This window comes from Macrotis lagotis, chromosome 1, assembly GCF_037893015.1.
Source record: "Macrotis lagotis isolate mMagLag1 chromosome 1, bilby.v1.9.chrom.fasta, whole genome shotgun sequence".
Taxonomy (NCBI): Eukaryota; Metazoa; Chordata; class Mammalia; order Peramelemorphia; family Peramelidae; genus Macrotis; species Macrotis lagotis.
In genome coordinates, this window is record NC_133658.1 from 197948324 (window position 1) to 197973321 (window position 24998).

Here is a 24998-nt window from a genome sequence, read left to right on the forward strand (position 1 = left end):
TGAAATATCGAGAAATAATTTTTGAAATGAAATCTCACTATGGCAGAAGACTTTCTAGCCATTGTCTTGGGAAAAGCCAACCAATAGCAATTGTTAAATACTTCTTCTAATGTCAAAGTAGCATTTCAAATGGCAAAAGGGAAGGAAGTAAAGTCATAAGCACAGGTCCAAGCCTTACTATTTTCTTTACAACCTGTCAACTTCCTATTATTTTTCAATTTTCTTACATTTTATTTCTTTCAATGTACTCTACTGTCCAGCAACACTGACTTTGATGTTTCTCTTACATGAAAATACATCTTTAAACTAAGTGCCTTTTCACTGATTGGCTTTCAGGCTTGGAATATTCTCCCTCCTCATCTCTGTCTTCTGGCTTCTTTGACTTCCTTCAAGCCCTACCTTTTGTACAAGACTTTTCTAACCCCGTGTCCTCCCTGCTAATAGCTTTCCTACAAGATTATTTCAAATCTACCATAATTATAATCTATCTACATCAATAACTAGACTATCAAAATGATAGATAATATCATATGTGTATGCAGGCATATTATTTGCATGTAGTTAATTGCATATTGTCCACCCCTTTAGATTATGAGTTCCCTGGGGACAGGGTCTATGGGGACTTTCTTTGTGCCCCCATAAATATTATTAATAAATATTGTTCAACTAACTGATTACCTAAAATACCAAGGGAGGCTGAGGTGGAGAGTTATGGGGGAAACCACTGCTTCCCATTCTCCCCATGAGTATTTGACAGCTTACTCCTCACCTTAACTCACAAATTATCAGAACACCTACATGCTTGTTGATCCTCCAGGAGAAAAAAAAGAGAGAACCCTTAGTCAAAGTCATAAAAATCAAGATATTGCACATTTTCATCACACTCATCAAAATGCCAAATGGTATTGTAGATCTGATGCATGCAAAGTCAAAATCAAAGCTCCATTAGTTGCAATCCCTGTTATTTACTCATGCAATTAGCCATTTTTCTTTTTCTTCTATGAGGTCTCAGCAAAACACTCCTGCTCTTTTTAGCTACCAACTCTGCACTAAGCTCTGGATTGTCAATAACAGATGAGCAATTCTGAGGTTTAGCCATTTCTGGATGATATATTAATTTCACCTTTGAACAAGACAACAAAATCCTTCTTCAGAGGCACATTTTTTGCTGAGTTTCCTCATTGTTCCCTTCTAACTCATTCAGAATAAGATTCCAATCCAAGTCTTAAAGTGGCATTTTCAACAATTCTTGACACATTACTCAGCATTTAAAACTAAAGAACAATAGTCCTTGCTTGCGTTAGCATTTCACAAAATTCTCATCATGCTCTATTGATTTAATGTTGTGCATTAATGAAAAACATTCAAGTGTCTGTGTAGTGCATCTTCAACAATTACATTTCACTGGCATCCCTGGTATTTTTAGGGTAGTATACTTGTAGCTTGACAAGGAAGAGTCTATTTGAATTTCACATTACTTGCTAATTTTTATTTGCTATATAATTTTATTTACTAATTTGCTTTTTTTCATGACACTAGTTTAAAATTTAAGTAAACATGTGAACAAACCAAAATATCAAATGTCAGTGAAATATTTTAACATATTAACAAAATTTAATGGACTTTGCCAGATGTTGGGATTCTTAATTTCCTGAAATTAGTTTATATTTACTTATTTTATTATAATTATTTAAACTTATCAAGTGGAAAACATATCTAAAACAAAAATAAAAGCACAGAACACAAACACTCCAACTTGTACAAAGTAGATCTATATATTGTCATTGTATAGAAAAATACATATATGTTTGTCAGTACATATTTAAATTATTCAAGGATTTGAAGATTTGGGAATATTTAAAAGATAATATTAATACAATTTAATATTTATAAAAATCACAAAACAATTTTAAACATTCAGTCTCTGGAAAAGAAACTTTGACTTAATTATTTTAAAATTTAAAAAAATAGTTATTCAAGACTATCTAAGACAAAACTTTTAGTAAAGTGCTAGAAACAACCTAGATTTCTAAAATTAGCAGCTGTGAGGCTTGTTTTGCTTTTTTTTAACTATTACTAAAAAGAAAGTCAACAACATAAAGGAGGTTTCACATGTGTGTTGCTTTGTCGATTTCTTTTTATTTATACACATACATTTGGATTGAGTCATCCCCATCCCCAAGTAGATTATATGCTCTGGAAGTATGGGAACTGTTTTATTTTTGTCCCCAGAACCAAGCATAGTGCATGATACCCAGGAGACACAGAAACACAGCACTGTGTTAGGAACAATACACTACTGTTAGTCTTTGTTTATTCAATCAAATTTTTTAATTACCTACTCTGTGTCTAGCTCTGACTGTTACAGATGCTGAAAATATGAAGACAAAAAATGAAAGGGTCTCTATTGTCAGGAAATGTACATTCTGCTGGGGGGGACACATTTCATTCAAGTCCATCCCATTCCTTTATTCAACAGGCATTAATTAATTAAATACCTATTCTGATGTAGTGCTACATGCACATACATACATACACATACAAATACACATATGCATATATTTATGTATACCTATATACTCATTTATGTGTATATATGTATAAATATATATTCACTTTGTTTATATGTGTACACAAACATATATAACTCACAAAAGAAGCTAGATAGGCAGTAGTAGTTTGGATTGGATGAGGAAAGGTTTCATGTAAAATGTGAATTCATTTTATATGGATACATTAAATTGGACTTAATAAACCATTTGATTGCATATATAATTTAGTGTTTGCAAATCTTACATCTTTTTACAGGTTTTGGGGACAGCATTGATATGTAGACCTACTGACACATTCTCCCTCTATTTCTAACTCTCTCTGTCACTCTGTCTCTCTGTCTCTCTGTCTCTCTGTCTCTCTGTCTCTCTGTCTCTCTCTGTCTCTCTCTGTCTCTCTCTCTCTCTCTCTCTCTCTCTCTCTCTCTCTCTCTCTCTCCTCTAAAAAAAAGAACATTGATTCTTTCTTTTAAAAAAAAAGAAGCCTTATGGGAGAGCAAGGCCATGCACATAACTGATTGTCCTAGAATATCTCCTATATCTATATCTATCTATATAGATAGATAGATTTGTATATGAGAAATTACATATATACCCTTATGTACAATGACAGTATTCTGAGTACCTCTAGATATCAAAAAAATAACTTTATTTGTGCCTTCTTAGACTATAGATAGCATAGCCAACCCTACTACTTCCAAGTCTTTCTCAAAGCATTTGCTGTCTCCACTTCTTTTTCACATTTAGCCTACATTATCCTGTATATTTAGTTACTTCTTCCTGCTCAGTAATTACTAAGTGATAAGGCCATTAAGAAATATGAATTGTGTTTCAAAATCCATCTAATATGCAACATTTTCTAGTGCAACTTATACACGTCAGGGAGAATGTCAAAATACTATGGATTGTCTTACAGAAAAAGCATGTTTTTGCCCCCCATGAGACAAGTTTATGATCTAGAATTTGAATGATGCACACTGGCTCTATAAACAGCTGTGGAACACTACTGTCATCTGAGCCTGCATAGGATTACTCTACTTTGATTGTCAGTATAAAATTGCTTTTGGAGAAGAACTGGGCTAAGAACTGGAATCTGAGACCTCCCAGGGTTGCGCTGTGTTTAGCCTCCTCATCCCTACCACATATTGGTGATAATCCCTAATATCTGTGGCCTCCAGTGACAATTATAGGAGTGAAAAGAAGGATACTGGTGAAATGCATTACTTCAAGTGATTTCTGCATGCATAATTCTATTTGACCAGTCTCATAATATACTGCCCTACACTCTAGAATTGTTGACTCCCAGTCCATGTTCATCCTCAGTAATGTATGATGTTCACCTTCTTTGCTGCAAAGAATAAAACTCCTTTATTTCTAGGGTACACAACTCTCATGTTATATAAATTCCAATAAACTCTGAAGCACTGTAACTTTTGTTCCATAGGATTTCTATTACATTCCTTCAACTATTCCTAACTTTTTCTTCTCCCCTAAGACCATTTTCATGTCTAACATCTTTTCTCATCAGATAGCATGGACTCCTTTACTGAGATAATTGAAATTATCCATCACAAATGTATAGAATTCAGGCCTTGGGTTCAGGAAGACACGAGTTCAAATTCAGTGTTAAACAATTATGAACTGTATGTCTCAAAGCATTAGTCCTTTTTTTGCCTCAGATTCCTCATCTCTAAAATGAACTCAGAAAGAAATGACAAAATGTTCCAATAACTTTGTCAAGAAAACTCCAAATGGGGTCATGAAGAGTCAGAAATGACTACAAAATGACAGACCAAAAATTCAAGAACTCCCCAAACTTCATTCTATATACCTCAAACACTTTTTTCAACCATCCTTCCTTCCTTCCTTCCTTCCTTCCTTCCTTCCTTTCTTCCTGCCTTTCTCTCTTCCTTTCTTTCTATTTTTCTTCCTTCATTCCACCATTCCTTGTTTTTCTTTTTCTCTCTTCTTTTTTCTTCCTCCATTCTGTCTCTTTATTTGTCTCTATTCTCTGTACATCTTTTTTTACCACTGTCTTTGTATCTTTTTTCCTCTGTATCTCTCTTTCTGTTTCAACCTACCTCTCACTCTCTTTTTCCCTCTCTATGTTTCTGACTGTCTCTTTCAATCACTTGATTGAAATTGTTCTCTCAAAGATTCTTATACCCTTCCATAGGCATTTAGGATCATAGATTTGAAGCTGGAATAAACAAGAGATAATATAGTTCAACTTGCTCATTTTTCAAATTAAAATTAAATGAGAGATTAAATGACTTTACCAAAATCATACGAACCAGTCAGTGACAAGGTCAAGATTCAAACTCATATTTTTCTGACTCCAAATCCAGTTTCCTGAAAAGAAACCTCTCCAAGATTATGTTACAAATTACTTAATATGTAGTAGTAAAACAGCTTTTTACATACCAGCAGTTCAATACACCAGTGTAATCACAATTGTGAGAATACAGTCCTGTAGAGGTTATATGACTTGCTCAAAGTCACACAGGTAAATAGAAGAACTAGCATTGAAATTCAAGTCCTCTGATTACAAATACATTACTGTTCACATTCTCCCACTCTACCCCAACCCTACTGAGTCGGGGAGGGAGTATTATTCCCAATTCCACCATAAGTATAAGTGAAGTCCGCTGCACAGCTACCTCAGCCACTTGCTCTGTCTACTAGATTTTCTTGCCCTGTGTTTATCAAAACCACATTCTTTAGATAATCTTATGACTAGGAATACAAATGCAATCCTTTTAGCCACTAAACAACAGCTGATAAAAGATTTTTGTTGTTTTGTTTAGTCATGTTTGACTCTGTAACCCCACTCTGAGTTGTTCTATCTTAGAACAATTTGCCATTTCTTTCTCCAACTCATTTAATATGTGAAGAACTGAGACAAACAGGGTTAAGTGACTTGCTCAGGGTCACACAGTTAATTTCAAGTCCAGTACTCTATCTACTGAGTTTTTTTTTTAAATAAAGTTTGAAAATCAACTAGAGATATGCATAGAGAAAGATGGTGGCTGTGTTGAATTTTAACAACATGAACACCAATATTTTTAAATGTAAGCAATTAAACTTTTAATTATTTTTTTTAAAGTGGAGCATTTAGGGCAGCTAGGTGGCACAGTGGATGGAGCACCAGCTCTGGAGTCAGAAGTACATGAGTTCAAATTTGGTCTCAGAAGCCACTTAACCCCATTGCCCTGCCAAAAAAAAATCCTAAAACAAAAAAAATAAACAAATTGGAGCATTTATACTTCTGAATTTATTGAAGTTTAAAATACATTAGGACTTTGAGACACCCTTTATAAACTCTTTGTATTGGTTATTTAAAGCCTTTCACAGTTTGGTTTCAATACATCTTTCTAGATTTATACATACTGTTTTTCTCCCCAACAAAAACAAAAAAACAAAAAACTCCTATGTCCTACATTCCAGAAATTTGAACAGTTTGCTGTTCTCTGATCTCAACCTGACACTTCCTGACTCTGAATATTTCTGAAGGTTTTCTTCCATGGGTAAAATTTGCTTCTTCCACATCTCCACCTATTAAAATCCTTCTCTTCCTTCAAGATAAATCTCCTCTGTTAAGTCTTCCTTAATTATCCTTATCTAAATGATCTACTCTTCTGCAAATTTTCTCATGGAGCTTTGGCTGAATCTCTTTTACTATTTTCACACTCTACATGTTACTGTATTGTTGTCTATATATAGCCTCGCTTATTTGATTGCAAACCCTGTGAGCAAGAGCTATGTTTTGTTGTTGTTGTTGTTGTTATCAATTTACCTTTGAAGCCTCAGTGTTAAGTGTAGAGACCTGTATATGTTAAGTACAAAAGAGAAGTATTAAATTGAATTATATACCCTCATGAATTGTAAAAAATGTATATTTCTTTCTCAAGAGGTTAAATTGGACTCATATATTGCTGGAAGCTTATTGACTTCTCCATTCCTTGGCATAAATCACAACTAGAGAGCAGAATTTTATGTCATGTTTGATTTAGTAAAGAATATATTTCTACTCAGCTTTTTTTTTCTTATCTTAATATTTTAAACAATCATTTTATGGGAGTATATATACAAACTTTTCTGCAGAAAATGTCCACAGATTCCATGAGATTAACATATGTTTGAGAGTGAAAACTTTTAATATTGCACTAAATAACCTTTAGAAAGGGCTCTATTTAGGAGGAATTATTAAAGTGAACTTCCAATTTATCATTTTCTTTTTTTGTATTTTTCAAGTATAATACTTTTCCATTTGTAATTCTACATCCTATGTTCATATTTATAATATAACACCCAAAATGTCATAGATTTTGCAGCAAGGAAATTATCATAACTATAGTGCATAGGTTAGAAGGATTCCCTTTAACCTAGCACTGAACTGTACTTCCTTGGGACATAAAAATGGCAAAGATTTGGGGGGAGCTAAGGACTTAATCCATAGGACTAATGAGGGCATAGTAGAAGCATGAATCTAGTCTATAAATCATTGGTATACAGAGATTTGAAATATAAAAAAATTTGACAGCAAGTTAGACCAAGATAGGGCTAGGTATTCATCCCCAAAATGGGACAGCAGTCTACAGTTCAATAAAGCATTCTTCCCTACTGTTTTCTGCATCACCATAGAATAAATGATATGAAATAAATAAATCATGAAGAGAATCTTGTTTTGGAAGGTACAGTTTCTTGCTGTTGTTTGTATTTGGGGTGTGTGATGTAAAATATTTTAGATCAACTGTCATAGATGCTTTTTGGTGTTAATCAAGTCTTAGCAAGATGACAGTATGTAAATAATGAAGAATAATTTTTAACCATCATTTTGCCAGAACTTCTGATTGGCAAATGTAAAGTCAGTAAAATTTATCTTGGTACTTCTGAAATTCTTGCTATTATCTTTCCTCTTTTGCAATTTCCTCCCTAGATACCCAATATCCATCTCATTACCCCCAACCAAGTTGGAGAAATGAGTCTTCTAAAAAGTGATAACATTCTACCAAAGCATTTTGACAGAAAGAATGTGGAACTTGAGGAATCAGTAGAATTACTTGGGGATAAATATTTGGGGGGGGTAGGAATCACTCTCCAGAACCCCTGTACAAATTGCAGGATTTCAAGGAACCTTAGAAATAATCTAAATCAACAAAAGTGACTAGAAATTTCCCAGAAAATATAAGCAAAGATCAATAATCCAGTCTTTGTTTACAGCTGTGAAGGGCAAGCCTCCACCTCCTAAGACACATTCCACTTTGAAATTATTCAAGTAGCTAGTAAGATTTTCCTTCTATCAATCCCTCTTCTACAAATTAGCTGTTCAAATATCTGAAAGCTGTCCTGCAGCTATCATCATGTCTCTCAGAATCTTCTGTTCTTCAGGCTAAATTTATCACATACTTTGTGCAGAATCCTTGTAAGAAAAATAAGATAGCATTAATTAAGTTTAAGCATTGCATTAAAGCTTAATTTGGGTGGCTTTTCTACTATATGAAAAAGGTTTCCTGATTCCTTCTACCCCCTACCAGATGCTAGCCACTTCATAAACTACTGACCTACAGGTCATTGTTGATTCAACCTGTTCATGAGGTTAATAATGATAGATATCTAGAATCAATGTTGATAAAACCCCTGGAGCAATGCACAAATTCATATAAAGAATACCCTGTCTGCATGCCAGATCCCTGAGAATCAGAAGGAATCAGTGTCAAAGGGCCTTGTTTCTAAGCACATTCAATTAATGTTATTTGATGAAGATGAAAAAAATTTGACCAAAAGTAATCAATAACTCTGTTTTAAGCAAAAATTCTAAGCTACATTATGCACAATGAAAGAATAAAGAGAACTGTGAGAATAACTGTAAAAAGTCAGATTATTCATGATTTCCAAAATAACATATGGACAAGATGTTAACACTTTAAGAGAAAGACTTCTGAGAGTGAAAATATCATGAGTCATACTTAAAACAAACAGAAATAAACTTTAGTATTCATCAATATGTTTACTTCACCAACAGTACAGAGTACAAAGCATCCATAACTTCTCATCCTAAATCTTATTTCAATAAATCTTCCTTAGAGAAACAATCTAATGCATTGGAAACCTCACCTCTAGGTATTTTAACCTAAGTAGGACAAATTGGCTGTTCAACTTTTAATCCCTTTTTCTCCTTACTTGACTGGTCTACCTCTTTTGCTGACCAGAACTACGAACTATCTTTTTGCTGATAGTCCTACAAATTATATTAGCTCTCATTTCTTACATAAGAGCCATTGTTCATCATGTGTTATAGCTTAAGAGGGATTATCCAAATAACATCTGTCATAATAGGCATGTTGGCAAATATACAAAATGACTGTTGGGTTAAAACTTCGGAATATTTAGTTGTACACATATGAAACTTCTCAATAAGGTGCTCTCCACTCAACTATATGAAAAACAAGGGCACATAGAGGGTAAGTGGCATATTATACTAGGATGACATCTGGAAGTGAAACTGAAAATTTCTCAATTTCAGTTCAGTGCAGCATATTCTAGTAGCAACACTTTCCCCCATGGGCTATACAGGGGCTACAGCCTATTGCTAATGTGAGATTTATGCACTCATTTACTTACTTGTGATACCAGTTCACTTTCATTTCCTCTGTAAAATATTTCATGAAACACTGCAGCCTTATCCCTTCTGGAGTACAGAGTATCTTTAATGGAGAAGCAGATGTGCCTGCGGAAAAGAACACATATTTAGACCTAGAGAAAATAATATGTGCAGTGAAGACATTTGTTAGAACCAGATTTTTCAACTGTGACACTCCAAAATTCTCATTCACAAAATAAATGAAGATTTTTACATGTTTTAAGGTTCATTCCAATGCAAATAGACTTTCATCAGTCTTCTAACAAAATTCGTTGTTTCTCTCATTCAACAAGTGTTTACCATGTACCTACAAGATACAAGAATAACCAAGCTCTATATAATTAACCTTATAATCAACAAATTTCAGAATTTCAAGGAACCTCAGACATAATCTAACAACACATAGGTGACTAACAATTTCCCATACAATATCACCAAAAAGGTTTAATCCGATCTCTTTTTTTATATCTATGAATGACAAATCACTACTTTGGAATTATTCAAGTAAGTTTCAGTCCTTCCACAAGTCAGTTTTTCAAGTACTTGAAAGCTATCCTACATTATCATGTCTTCTTAGTCTTATGTTCTTCAGGCTAAATGTGCTTAATTTCTTCCAGTGCTTTGTGCAAAATCTTTGTAGGAAACATATGATAAGCATTATTTAAACTTGAGAATTGTATTAAAGCTTAATTTGGTGGCTATTTCTCCTATTAGAGAAATGTTTCCTGGATTCCCTCTCCCCTTTCCACCAGATACTAGTAACATCATCAAAATATTCCCTTGCATTTATCTGTATTTATATAAATAATATAAATACATAAATATATTTGTCTATATACACAAGGATATGTGTTATTGTTGAATCCTTTTTCAATTGTGTTTGACTTCCTGATGCTACTTTGGATTTTCTTAGCAAAATTCATTGGAATGATTTGTCATTTTCTTCTCCAGCTCATTTTACAGATAAGTAACTAAGACCAACAGGCTTAAGTGACCAAGATTGCACAGCTAGTTTCTGAGGCAAGATTTGAACTCAGGAAAACAAGTCTTCTGGCTCTCTATCTACTGTTCCACCTAAGCTGGCCCACTCAGATATATACACATTGTTGTCTCTAGTAAAATATAACTACATTGGGAACAAGCACCATTTCATTTTTGTCATTGCATCCCCACACTTAGGACATACCAGGCAGTTAACAGATACTTATTGATACTTTCATTATTTCAAGGAGCAAATGAAAAGATTCAGAGTACTTAGGATCTGAATTCTAAACTTATTTTACATGATTATATTTTATACTATTTTGATGCCCAACTAAACTTACATTTTCAAAATTCATCTAAGCCCTCCCCAGTCTCACTGTATTAGTTTATAATGTTTCCTCTGTGTGGAACATAGTTTACCTCCTTTCTAATTCCAGAGGTTTCTATTCTTCAAATCCAAGTTCAGATGCAATTTTTGGACAAAGTTTTTTCCAAATGGAAGTAATTTCTCCTTCCTGGATTTTTCATAGCCCTTTGTCATCACCACTCCAAAACTTGGGGAGTGAATAAAATGCTTTATTTCAGCTCTTCATTTGCTTCCCCAAATAAATGAAAACATCCTGATGGACAAGGATCATGATCTATTTATATTTGTATCTACCAATACAGAGTATTGTTCTTTATTCATCATAAACATTTGACTTGAACTGGTGGAACTTGAGCTCAGTTTTGATGGATGTGGGAGTTCAGTCAGAAAAGGGGAAGGTGGCATTATAAGTACTAACAATGATGTGATGAAAGGCAAGAAGGTGAGAAAATCATGGTATGTTTGGAAGACAATGAGTTACTTGGTTTGGCTCAAGGGGACAGTCCAGTAATATGAGATAAGACTGAAGAGAAGCCAAGCAGTGGAGGCTGAGTGTGTATTTCATTCTTTATACAATAGGAAATGCATTCTAGTTACACTATGGAATAGAGATCAAAGCAAGTAAAGAGTTGTTAGAAAACTGGGACAATTGTTTAAATATGAGTTGACAAGTACCTGGACTGAAACTATAGCTATAGGAATGGAAAAGAAGTGAAAAGAAAGAAGTAATATGTCTGGAGATCCCACTTCAACCATTTACTACATATGTGACTTTGGAGCTTAGCCCTTGAAAAGGAAGGTTTCAATTATCTCTACATTTCCTCACAGTTATAAATTCTATAAACATATATAAAGAATCAAAAGAATTTGGTAACTCAGTCAATATATAAGGAAGGAATGGAGAAAAAGTCAAAGATGATTCCAAAATTATTTATCCTCAATGAGTGGTAAATTATTGTCATATTGACAGAATTAAGGAAGTTAGGAATAGGTGAGTTTTGGAAGAAAGGGGTGAAATTGATTTTGTTTTTAACTATGAATTAAAGAAAATGTATAGTGGAGTATAATAACGTGACTTAGAGAAAAGGTGAAAAATTAAAGTCTAGACTCAGGTTAGTGTAGCATCACAGAAGCCAAGAAAAAGATGAGATAATCAACAACGTCAATGCAAAAAAATCAAGGAGAATGAGGACTGAGAAAAAAAAATCTTTGGATTTAATAAAAGTCACTCATTGGTTACCCTAGGGAAAGGACTTTCCGTATGAAGTGAGGATGGAGGTCAGAATGAAAATTTAGGCAGCAGGATAAAAAAACCATTTTGAAAAGCAATATAAATAGTAGTAACTAGAGTATAGAATTTCAAAAATATTTTGTTTTTCCTTTTTCCAAGATAGAAATATAAATGTAGATGAAGGCAAAGAGTTAAAAGATAATGCCAAGAAAGCACTAAAGGTGCTTTCCCTTGCTGAGGGAAAAGGTAAGTATGAGATAAAATTCTTTTAGGGAGAATAAGAAAGAAATAGAATGCAGTAACCAAGTTGAGGGAGTTAGCCTTCAAGAGGAAGAAATAAATTTACTTTCTTTTAGAATTAGGGACCAAATAAAAATATATTTCTTGTAATATATATGAAGAAGAGAGTATATAAATGCAATCATACACAGATATTCTCAATTTTTTTAGTAAAGTAAGAACTACTTTAGTAGTAAAGTAATAGCTATTCTATCACAAGTGAGAGAATAAGAGGGAAGACAGGGACTTGAGGAGAAAATAGAATATCTGGAATATCTGTTAAAGGGATTCAATTTTAGTGAGCGATATTTTGACCATAGCAAAATATCAGAAAAGTAAAGGAGTCTAGGATGAAGGCAACAGTCAGTTAATTGCCCAAGGAATATTGATGAGGGAAGTTTAATGTTTTGGAGGGTGGAGGTGGAGTTGATATATTAGTTGAACATCTGGCGGAGGCTTTAAAAGTCAAGTCATAGTGGGAGAATAAAATGGAAGGACATATATATTTTTATTAATTGAGTGTTAACTGTTGTTCAGTCATTTCATTTGTGTCCAACTCTTCATGACCTTATTTGGGGTTTTCTTGGCAAAGATACTGGAGTTGTTTCCCATTTCGATCTCTAGATCTTGTTCAGATAAGAAACTAGGGCAAACAAGGATAAATTATTTGCCATACAGGGGCCATACAGATAATAAGTGTCTAAGACCAAATTTGAACTCAGGAAGAGAAGTTTTCCTCACTTCAGGACTAGCACTCTCTACTATATCACCTATAGGATTGCTTTTATATTACAAACTCAAACAAGTTCTTAAAAATCAGATTCTTAGTACAAAAATAGTACATAAAATGAACTCAAGGCTCAATTTGGAATCACTCCATTTCAAAAAAGCCATACTATCTTGGGATAGAAAAGAGAAACTGGTCAAGAGTTAATGTGGAAAAAGGATCTAGGAGTTTTAATAAAGAATAAGTCCGGGGCGGCTAGGCGGTGCAGTGGATAGAGCACCAGCCCTGGAGTCAGGAGTACCTGACTTCAAATTTGACCTTAGACACTTAATAATTACCTAGCTGTGTGGCCTTGGGCAATCCATTTAACCCCATTGCCTTGCAAAAATCTAAAAAAAAAAAGAATAAGTCCAAAATGGCAGGTAGAATCAGAGGGAGGAGTAATTAGAGAGACAGAGAACTAGATGGCTATGGTGCCAAAATATAATAGCAAAGTGGACAATCAACTACACTTAAATGCTAAGAAGCTAATGGTGAAAAAAAGCTAAGAAGAGGACATTGCAATAATGTGGTAAGAAGAGGACATTATTGACTTTTGAGAGAGCAATTTCAAAGAATGATTCCCAAGTGTACTTGGTATGGGGAAGGAGGGAAAGGAAGAATGGGGTAAATATGAACCCATTCTAACTTGCTGTTTAAATAGAGAGAGAAATACTTTCTGTGGTCTGAAATTACAAGTGACAGAAAAAATAATGCCAGTGACCTAACGGTCACAGTGTAATAGAATTCCTCTATTAACCTTCCTGAACAGTCACATATAAAGATCTTACTAAAGCTTTAATTTGATAGACTGTGCCCTCTTAATCAAAAGACAATATGGAATATTCTTTTTCCTTACTCTCACCAATCCCTCTACCAAGTAATGTCTGGATTATGGGGAATAAATGACCCTGAATACTTAAAACTTGCTTAGGTAGCTGAGAGAAAAGTCTGCCCCACCCACTTCAATTTAATTGTGACTATTTAACAACACTAAAGACCAAATCACTTAATATCCTGTGGTTCTATTTCCATCTTTGCAAAAAGAGAGTGTTGGGCTAGAATAATCTCACAGTAGTGAATTAGTCTCATAGGATTTACAATAGAAACTAATTCATTCCCCTAGTTTTTGTAGTGGAAGAAACTGAAATCCTTAAAAAGGGATGAGAGTTACAGTTCTCTCTCTCTCTCTCTCTCTCTCTCTCTCTCTCTCTCTCTCTCTCTCTCTCTCTCTCTCTCTCCCTCCTCTCTCTCTCTCTCTCTCCACACACACACACACACACACACACACACACACACACACACAGACACACAAATATATATGTATAGTAAGTAGTAGAGCTGTATCTAAACCCAGAAATGAAGTCTTATGATCTTTTCACCATACCATACTGCTTTTCATGCTAAGATCACTCCTAGTTCTAAGAGGCTATGATTCACTAATAAGTCCATGACAAAGCATATTACTTTATACATAGTAGATGCTCAGCACACATTTGTGGAATGAATAAATGAAATCCATAAAAATAACAGTTTTAGACCACTGGAAGCCTGACCCAGTTTTTTAAGGATATAAATTAAGTATAAAATTAAAATCCTTAAAAAGACATCTGATAAAAGTTTTGAGTACTTTTGAGTAGATTTAAGCTGTGCTTAATGAATCTGTCCATTTTCCTCCAAAACAGAGAAGAGGAAAAGTATTCATATGAAAGGGTAAAATTCATAAATTAAGAAAATTCTAGAAAATCTCTCAATTCAATATGTATGAATGTTGCCAAGTCATTCCTCTAAGTGCTAATAATAAAGCCTCACATACTGAGTTACAATATACTCTCTATAAACATATGGGCTTCATTATAACTAGCAAATCAGTGGGCAATTAACTTTGTCAGCCACGGAAAGAAAAGGACCACAGGATGCAGTTCCTGAGTAATCAGATTAAAAGTGCCTGATTTCCAAGAAACATCGTGACCATAGAAAACATTAACTAGAGAAGAGGATTCTTACTCTCTTACTAATCATGAATTTGATGCAGAAAAGTGATTGGAAAATAGATTTAGTTTTAGAGTTTATTGTACAAGATACAGTCAAAGATGCTTCTCTATACACCATTCCCACAAATTGCTATAGCTGAAATTTTCAATGGACTATTTTTTAAAACTGAATTCTTGTAGCTAGTACTAAAATGATTAATTCATTAGGTAAGTGTAGTCTTAGCCATTTAAAACAGACCATGTATGTGATAACAGAACCACAGACATGCAATAAAGATAATTCAACATCCATTTAGGGTCATTTATTTTTAAAAGGCATGACTTTTTTCCTAGTAATTCTTTTTTCATTTGTAGAAGATTTCTTAGGATTGATATGAAAAAATAAAAATGTTTGAATTGGTAATACGGCTTAAGACAGGAAATCATGGGAATTGAACCTAGAATTCAAGAAACTTATCAGTTCCAGCTGCATAACCAAAAATGAATCAATTAAAATTAGGAGGGAGGAAGGGGGACTTAGTTTTCTCACTTATAAAATAAGAGTAAATGGACTAAAATATCTTTAACCATAAATATACACAAACCTTTAAAGTTACATAGCTAAATTAATATATTATTTTTATTTTATATATCTACTTTACCCTGTGAATGATATTAACTCATAGATTTGTTTCCTCCAGAAATGAAATATCACTTGAACATAACAAGCATTTCTGAAGGACCTACTAAATATCATGTACATGATAGGAGAAATATGGCATGGCAGATGGAAAGCTAGCTTCAGAGTTAAGAAGATACACACACACACACACACACACACATATATATATATATATATATATATATATATCAGCTGTATGATCATAGGCAAGTAACTTTAGTTCTCAGTATTTCAAATAGGTCTCTAAGTCTGTAAGTTACAGAGTAGATGTTTATCTGCTTTTCTAAAAGAAATTTTTTTATCAGTAACTTTCTATAGCAATGAAATGAAAGATCTTGGTCACTGCTCTCCAAAATAATTCCTGTAAGGAAGCTGGTTCTTTTTCTAATGAAAAGGGTACAGATGTGGCCAAACTATTTTGGATAAAGGTTAATTTCTAATGTGACCTTCATACTATCAAGTACATAGCACAGTCTTCTGACAGTTACTGAGGCTTATGAATAATAGCTTGTTGACAGAAGTATTCAAGGTAGTTATCCAGCAGAAGATGAATAGATTGAGGTGAGACAAAAAACATTATTAATATTAATATATTATGTTCAAATTATCCCAATGAAATTCTAATAAATGAAATGTATAAATGTAGAGTATTTCATTGTAATATACAAATAATTAAATAATAATAATAATATGGTGATTACAGAGTAATTGTAAGCCTGGATGCTGTGAACCAAAAAAAAAAAAAGGAATGTCTCAGAAAATATTAAGAAAGTAGCTGTCAGTGACCCAATGACATACAGTCATCACCTCATTACCATCATCATTCTGTATTTATGCTTCAGACAGCTTTATTCATAGTCCAATGCACAAGGCCTCTCCCAAGGGCACACATAGAATACAAAAGAGTACAAACAAGAATAGACAAAGAAAGCTACCCAAGTAACTAGACTCCTCAGACAACTTTGCTCTGCTAAGGATGAGTTTTTTTGACCCTCCTCTTTTCACGATAATCAATTGCATTGCTACAATTTAAAGATCAATTAATGAAGATCACACCTCCCTATTTTTTAAAATGTCTAAAAAAGGGGGGGGGGAGCTGATACATTTATGTCTCACATCTCAAATTCTCTTTTTTCATTGATTGTGGCATTAAGAAAAAATGTGAATACTCTAAAAATAGAGGTCACAGAAGCCACACATATCACTTGGACTCTAAATGGTACAGGAAATACTATATGCTCTCTCTAACTTAAAAAACAGACAAAATTACGAAAACTTAAATGCGATTCAGGCTGTTCTCTTTTCTCCATTCAGTAATTAGAGAAGTTCATTGTATATTTCCAATGCTTGTCAAAAGAACTTATATTCGAAGTAATAGGTAAAGAGCTGAGTCTGGAGACAGGAACCTTGAATTCAAATTCATCTTCAGACACCTTACTGGCTATGTGACCTATACTTTGAAAATATGCTCCAATACTTTGGAAAAAATTAAAATGTTAATCTTAAAACATCTCAATACTTTCTTGGAGTGATGTTGTTGGATTTAATTTGATTCAACAAGCATATATTATGCACAATATACCAGTCACTGGGTGGATACCACAAACAAAAACAAAATAGTCCCTATGTTCAAGGAGTTAACATTCTACCATAATTGCATCTCTTGATATTAGCTATACCCAAGTATGCTAAATTATTGTTTATTAGAATACAAACCAACTCTTACAGAATAACTGGTATGATGTGACTTGTAAATCAACATTTACATAACTTACAACCTTCCATTGAGGATAGCATTAATCATCATTACATTTAGATATTTCAAGAGTGATCCAAGATCTATTATTCTTTGGTTAGCTTTAATGAGGTTCCTTTTTAAATATTAGAGAACCACTGATTAGTGATGAAAATGAATGAGCTAAATTTCAAGAGACATTATTTTACTTGAGGTTTGTGTTTTTGTTTGTTTTAATGTGATGATCTTGCTTTGCATGTGCAAGAGTTACCACAAAAGTCCTCATGAAAATTACCACTGTGATCTAAATCTGTTCTTATTTGAGTAAATTGAGAGAAAACTATCATTTGGGCATATAAGATCTTTTTAGATGTGAATTAGCTTTCTCAATGCAGTACCATTCAGGCTATTGGAACAATAATACCTTATAGCACTCTTTTTAGGAAAATGGTACCCTAGTGGAATACCAAAGTTAATGTACCTTTAAAGGGGCTTAATTTACACTCAAAAGGAGGACTCATTATTCTTGGGGCAGTGTCTGACCCATTAATTAAAAGCCCTTTCCTTCTCATTCAATTCATAGTTTAGAGAGAATCTCTTTCATTAGACTGTTTAGAGATAAAATTATACGTATACAAGATAAATTTTAAGATTGTGAAGTCAAATGAGGAGTGTACTTTAAATGAGGTAGAGGGACACAATAATAAATCTCATCATCAATATCAAAGCAAACTATAAGCCTGGAGAAGTAAATACTTGACAAAAGATAACCAACACTGTCATGGCAGATGTCCTAAACAAAGAATAAATGGAATAAGAGATTCCTGATGATGAGAATCATAAGCTATTTCCAATTATAGATGAAGCTGTGTTCATTACATGTCAAAGACCACCACAAGATTGTTCAATAATGTTCAATATACTACATCCATCCAAAAGACATTGGTCCTAAAAACCATGAAGGAAAAATTAAGTCTATTCAAAATACACACTGTCTACATGATGATCAGTTGACTAGACAGCTTATTGATTTGGCCCACAAATAATAAGAATAAATATTGCTAATAATAATAATAATATCCTTTATAAGTGCTTATTATTTGTCAAGCATTATCCTAATCACTTTACAAATATCTCATCTGAACCTGACAGCAATCCTGTTAAGTAGGAGTTATTATTGTCCCCATTTTACAGGTGATAAGCCTGAGGCAAAACAATGATCAAATGATTTGCCCAAGGCTACATAGCCAGTAAGGTATCTGAAGTTGCATTTGAATTCAGGGTTCCTATCTCCAGGCTCACTTCTCTACCTATTACACCTAATACAATTCTTTTGACAAGCATTGGAAATATACAATTCACTTTTCTAATTACTGAATGGAGAAAAGAGAGCAGCCTGAAATGCATTTAAGTAATTGTACAGCGCTATCAGTGATCTCGTTGCTTCTTGATACAAAAAGTCATTTATTAAACAAGATGATCTTATGATGATAGTACATGTCTACAAATAATACAACACTACAACCTCAAAAGAATCAAAATATAGTCTAAACCAGGAATGCAATTGATGACTTGCACAGAAAAAAAATGGTATAAAAGGTATCATACAGAAAATGTTGCCTGGAAAAAGGATGAATAACATATAGACAATTTGTTTGATGTCTTTGAACAACAGATACCCTTAAAATATCTAGGAAAAGACCTCCAGAACGTTGGGCAAATTCCCACTGAAGAATTATTGAAGGAGAATGACAAGTATCACACAGAATAAGAAGCCATAGATATAATCTGTTCTGGTTAAAATTGGTGCTCACACTAACAAGATTACAGTCAGAGAAGTACCAGACTAAAATGCAGGTTCCAAGGTGATACAAAAAGAACCTTCAAGTCCAAAAAACTTTTAGTTCTATAAAGTTAAAATTACTTTGAAAAAAAGTATTTTCCCTTTCAACCTCATTTCCTCATTCATAAAATGAGAAGAGGTGGAGAATGAAATAGACAATCTCTGATTGCTCCAAAGTTATATAATTCTAAGCATGAAGCACCATACCACATATCATTCTAGAATTTATAACAAAGTTCCTCTAATTACCCATTTCTACAGAAAACTACATAGAAAACATGTACTAAGATGTTCCCTTAACAGTGTAAATTGACATCATTGCTATATTTTAATAGTTTTAAGACTAGCCTGAGAAAACAGACATTTAAATTACCTGCCCAAGATGATCATGCAGTTTTTATATCACATGCAGATCTTGAACCCAAGTTTTCTTAATTTTGAGAGTAGTCCTCTCTCCACTATACCATACTGCTTCTAATATATTAAAGTGTCTACTTTTCTAATATTTTTTCTTACAAATAATCACAAAGCAAATAAATATCTGAATAATCTTGAATCAAATTGAATGAAGTTGTTAACCATGAACTCTAAACCTAATTAGTGAAAATAAAATTAAAATGTCTACCTCATTTAAAATAACATCTCAGAGCCAACCCAGATCATAGCCCTGAAACTGAATCAAGTGTTCCCAATAAGACATGGGTTGAATTTCATTAGTTTTCCTCTTTACAGGGGCAAATATCTGTCTCAGGATATAGTGATTTGAACACCAAAAACATCCTTAAAATTATCAAGTATTTACTTACCACAGACTTTACTCATTGCCAAGATCATATCATCATACACTAAAATGGAAAAGGGAAATGTACCATTACAATGTATAATTTTACCAGAAAGCAGTATTTTTTGCATTCAATTAAACTAATACAGGAAATTATCATGTTAGTGTGAAAATGGCACATAAAAATAGTAATATTTAGTCATAAAAATGTCTATGGGGCTAATAAATCTTTTTGCAGACAAGTGTCTCCCATCTTTTAAACAAAGAATGAGAAAATTTTACTTCATAGAAATCTAATTCTATATTTAATTGAATCAGTTCAATGTTATTTGCATCATTTTCATAATGACAATGACAGGAGGAACATTGGTTCCAGACTGGTGCTCTGTCACAGAATTTTACAAAAGTACTAATTAATATATCTTCTTTTCCTAAATCATCAAAACAATTTTGAAGGTAACAAAAGAACTAATATATTTTCTATATTAATACATCTGATAAGAGAATGTCTTCTATCTAAAAACATAGATGAATGTAATTTTATGGTTACAGCCCACTATTGGGTAAATGGATATAGTTTTTTATTTTAATATAACAAAGGAAGTCTTTTTAAAAAATTACCTTTGCCAGCTATTTCAAGTGTAGATACATCTTGGCCTCTGTCATCTTTCAATGTTGCCTTGTATTCACCTTGATCTTTCTTAGACAACTACAAATAAAGCATGTTATAATTGTATGAAATTAACCTGAAGATCTCTGAGTAGAGACTACAAGATCACTTTTTTAGTAAATGTTTATCTACTAGGTAAAGGAATTATTCTGGATATGATCTCTGAAATGCCTCATACTTCTATAATAGAGTCATATACAATAAAGACATAGAAGTCAGGTTATCTAATATTCCTCATGAAATATACATATATATATATATATATATGATCCAAAGTCTTATTCAAGTGATAAATAATGTAGCATTTATGAGTCAATATCTTAAATATTAACTTCCATTTTCAGTCTTTGCTGGGGAAAAAAATCACCATACCTTTGGTATGAGAAGTTCACACAGTCCTTTATCCAGATCAGGTAAGGCTTCAGTTTCATAAAGAACATCATCCTTTAGCCACTTGAAAACTGTCTCTTTTTTTGTGTTTGCCACCTATCAAATTGTAAGCACAAGTTACATTATCTTGGAGCTCCAAAAGCAATGTACTTTTGATGTTGAACTACAAATTAGCAAGTTACATTCAACTGACTCATATATACTATATTGCTAGTGCAATGGGGGTTGGAAGGAAGCTTCTAAATCAAAATTTCTGAGATAATTGAACCATCTCTATTCTGTGCCAAAAGATATTTGAGGTTTTGTCCCACAACATCATGAAATTTGTCAACAATGGCCAACAATGTCATATATGGTGACATTATTCAATCTATTTTTTTCTAAATATGATTATATTTTCTTATAGATCTAGACAACTGCATAGGATTTAAGAATAAGGGTAAAATAAGTGAATATGTAAAGGGTGAACATTTCAAGTAACAACTTACAGAGATTGGCTTAACTCTCTTGCCAATTCTAGCCTGGAGAGCTTGATTAGAACTTGAACTATGTGACTAATGAGATGAAATGCAACTTTTAATTTCTATTTTGAGCCATAGATCACACTTTCTATCATTACAGGTCAGAGGAAGTTCCCACTCCACAATTGGTGGTGCTAACCAGACCAAAAAAAAAGAACTTTCTATTTTCATTCAGTCAAGAATTCTACCTAAACACAAAGTGATTAATTCAAGTGAAAAAGCTGTGAGATTTGTGTTAATCTAGAGTAAAACAGTAAACAATAGCATCAGTAGATTAAAATTTACAGAGGACTTGAAATAGAAAGTCTTGCTGTGGCAAGAGCAAAAATGACTAAAAGTATTCACTGAATGGGTTGGCAACATGAGACAAAATATTTTTAGGCGTTGGTTTTAGATAAAGAGTTCTGCTCCATAATTTCTCTTCTCCCTTTGCTCACAATTACAATTTATTATTATTTCAGTGTGGGAAAAGTGCTTCTAAAAAAGTTGTTACTGAAGTTATGGTGAAAGATATATCAATTGATCTAAAAAACTCCTTGAAACAACAAATTCAGCAAAGTAGAAAGATTTAAAATAAACTCACATAAATCATGTATGAACAACAAAGCCCAAGAACAAGAGATAGAAAGAGAAATTACATTTGAAGTAACTGTAGACAACATTAAATATTACATTAAATAGTTACATCTCAAGACAAACCCAGAAACTGTATGAACACAATTATAAAGTGCTTTTCTTCCAAATAAAAATATCAACTGCTCATGGTTAGATGGAGTTAACATAATAAAAATGACATTTCTACCCAAATTAAATTACTTATTCATTGACATACCAATCAAACTACAAAATAATTATTTCACTGAGTTTGAAAAACATAGTAACAAAATTAATCTGGAGCAATAAAAGGTCAAAAATAGCAAGGGAATTGATGAAAAAAATGTAAAGGAATTAGTTTCGCTCTACAGATCTAAAACTATATTATAAAGCAGTGGTTCTCAAAACTGCCTAGTACTGGTTAAGAAATATAGTGATGGATCAGTGGATTAGGATAGGTTTAAAAGAAACAGTAGTAAATGACTACAGAAATCTACTTTTTGACAAACCCAAAGACAATAACTTCTGGGATAAGAACTCACTATTTGACAAAATTTGTTGGGAAAACTGGAAAACAGCATGACAAAAACTAGGCATAGAACCACATCTCACACCCTAAACTAAAATAAGGTCAAAATAGGTATAGGATTCAGATATGAAGGGGTTCACTATAGATACAATAGACCAAGAAATACTCATCTATCAGATCCATGAAAAGGGGACAAATTTATAACCAAACAAGAAATAGAGTACATTATAAAGTACAAAATAAATTATTTTGACTATATTAAATTAAGAGGTTTTTGCACTAATAAAATCAATGCTGCCAAAATTAGAAGGAAAGCAGAAAGCTGGGAAAAAATCTTCACAACTTGGAGTTCTGATGAAGGTCTCATTTCCAAAATATAGAGAGAATTGTGTCAAGTTTATAAGACTGTCATTGTTATTGATAAATCATCAAAGGATATGAATATGAAAAATGCTCTAAATTGTTATTGATTAGAGAAATGCAAATTAAAACAATTCTCAGATATTACATCACACCCATCAGAGTGACCAAGATGAGAAAAAAGGGAAAAATGATCAATGTTGGATGTTGTGGGAGGATTGAGACATTAATGTATTGTTGGTAGAGTTGTGAACAGATCCAACCTTTCTGGAGAGCACTATGGAACTATGCTCAAAGAGCAGTCTGACTGTTCATTCCTTTTTGACCCATAAATTCCAATTCTAGGTCTATATCCAGAAGAAATCATAACAACTGGGAAAAGTCCCACATGTTCCAAAATTTTTATGGCAGCTCTTTTCGTAGTGGCAAAGAATTGGAAATTGAGGGGATGGCCCATCAATTGGAGAATGGCCAAATAAGGTACATGGAATATTATGGAATATTATTGTTCTATAAGAAACCATATATGGTTGGACTCTAGAGAAGCATAGAATGAATTATGCAATCTAATGCTGAGCAAAGGGAGCAGAACCAAGAGAATAATGTACACATTAACAACAACAGTTCAGAGAACTAGGACAACCCTATTAGACCAACAATGGATAGCATTGTCCATCCAGAGGAAGAAAAAAAGCAAACAAACAAAAACTCTTCAGAATCTGATAAACACTAAATTCAACTTTTTTAAAATAAAATCTCTTGTGTATTTTTCCCCTTAATCCCAATTCCTCATACCAAAAATGATTAATCTATAAACATGTTTTAACACAAATGTGTATATACAATATTAACCTGATTGTTTGCTGCTGAGGGGAGAGAAAGGGGGGAAGGAAATTTTGTAACTTCAAACTATAATAGGTATATGTATAAATGTTGAAAACATAACCATATATTTGGAAAAATAAAATATCAATAAAAGAATATATCAATCGAATCCATCAGTTAAATATTAATATTGATTATAAATCTTTGATAGTAAAACAAATACATCTTAAAAACCTAACTTGGACCTCAGCAAGGTTAAATAACATGGTCATTGCCACTCAACCTGTGTTAGAAATAAGGTATGAATCTAGGCCATCCTGACTCTAGGTACAGCAATCTATCTATTATACCACTACCACAAAAATACCTTAATTTTTATATATTTGTATATATATATATCAACTAACCATGTGAAATCATGTAAAATATTTCTCTATTTGCCATATTGCAAAAAAGCAAGAAAAATTAAAATGTTTAAAATGTTTAAAAAAAAGAATTTCGTGCCCTCAGATTCCTTCCTGAATTCAACTAACGAAAATTTTACATAAAATACAGCAAATGTATTCTTTCTCTTATTTTTTACATTCCAAACTAATATAATACTTTCATTAGGAAACATTTACAATTTTAAGTCAAGTATCTATTTGGTTGATAAGGATGAAGGATCTTAGAACAGATAAAAAGTAAATAAATATATAAAAATACCTATTGATATTTTGTTCAAAGCTCACAACTCATCATATTACTATTATTAGAATTAATCAACAACTAAATTTTTAATGTAAAATCTATCTTAATGGATTCTAAAATGAATTCATAACATATACTTAATATATTTCCCACCTTACACTTCAATCGAACTTCACATTCTTCTGTAACATCCCAATGTAAATACTCTGCAAAATGAGGACCTAAGGGAAAATAAAAAGGTATGAATTTATACCAAGGAACCAATATGAATGCATTTATAACAAGAGGAAAATTGTTGTGCAACTTGAAAGAAAGATAATTATTTTTCAGGCTACCTAAGTTTGCCTAGTATTGAGTCTTTTTTGGACTTTGTATTGCCAAGTAGAAAACTTACAGTCTGATCTCTCATTCTTACAGACATCCAATATCTATTTATTTCCCTTTGGAAAAAATAATTTTGAAACCATTTTATTGTGTTGCTTAAAGCATATTTATGGTTGAATATTCAGCAGCTTAATGCATAAAACATCCAAAATGGTAAAATTAGCAGAGAAGATATAAACAAGCTTTTAACCTACCACTGCTC

The 24998-nt window shown here is 32.8% G+C and overlaps 1 protein-coding gene across 2 annotated transcripts in view; it reads right to left on the bottom strand.

Annotated features, from left to right (window-relative positions):
* MYOM2 (myomesin 2) overlaps nucleotides 1-24998 on the bottom strand; it is a 152830-nt gene that overhangs the window by 9610 nt on the left and 118222 nt on the right. For both annotated transcript variants that reach the window (XM_074209536.1, XM_074209537.1), the window contains 5 exons: nucleotides 24566-24633; nucleotides 20876-20989; nucleotides 20455-20542; nucleotides 19859-19897; nucleotides 9174-9279 (listed from right to left, as the gene is read on the bottom strand). In XM_074209536.1, the coding sequence (XP_074065637.1) occupies nucleotides 9174-9279; nucleotides 19859-19897; nucleotides 20455-20542; nucleotides 20876-20989; nucleotides 24566-24633 (415 nt within the window). The remainder of the gene's footprint in view (nucleotides 1-9173; nucleotides 9280-19858; nucleotides 19898-20454; nucleotides 20543-20875; nucleotides 20990-24565; nucleotides 24634-24998) is intronic.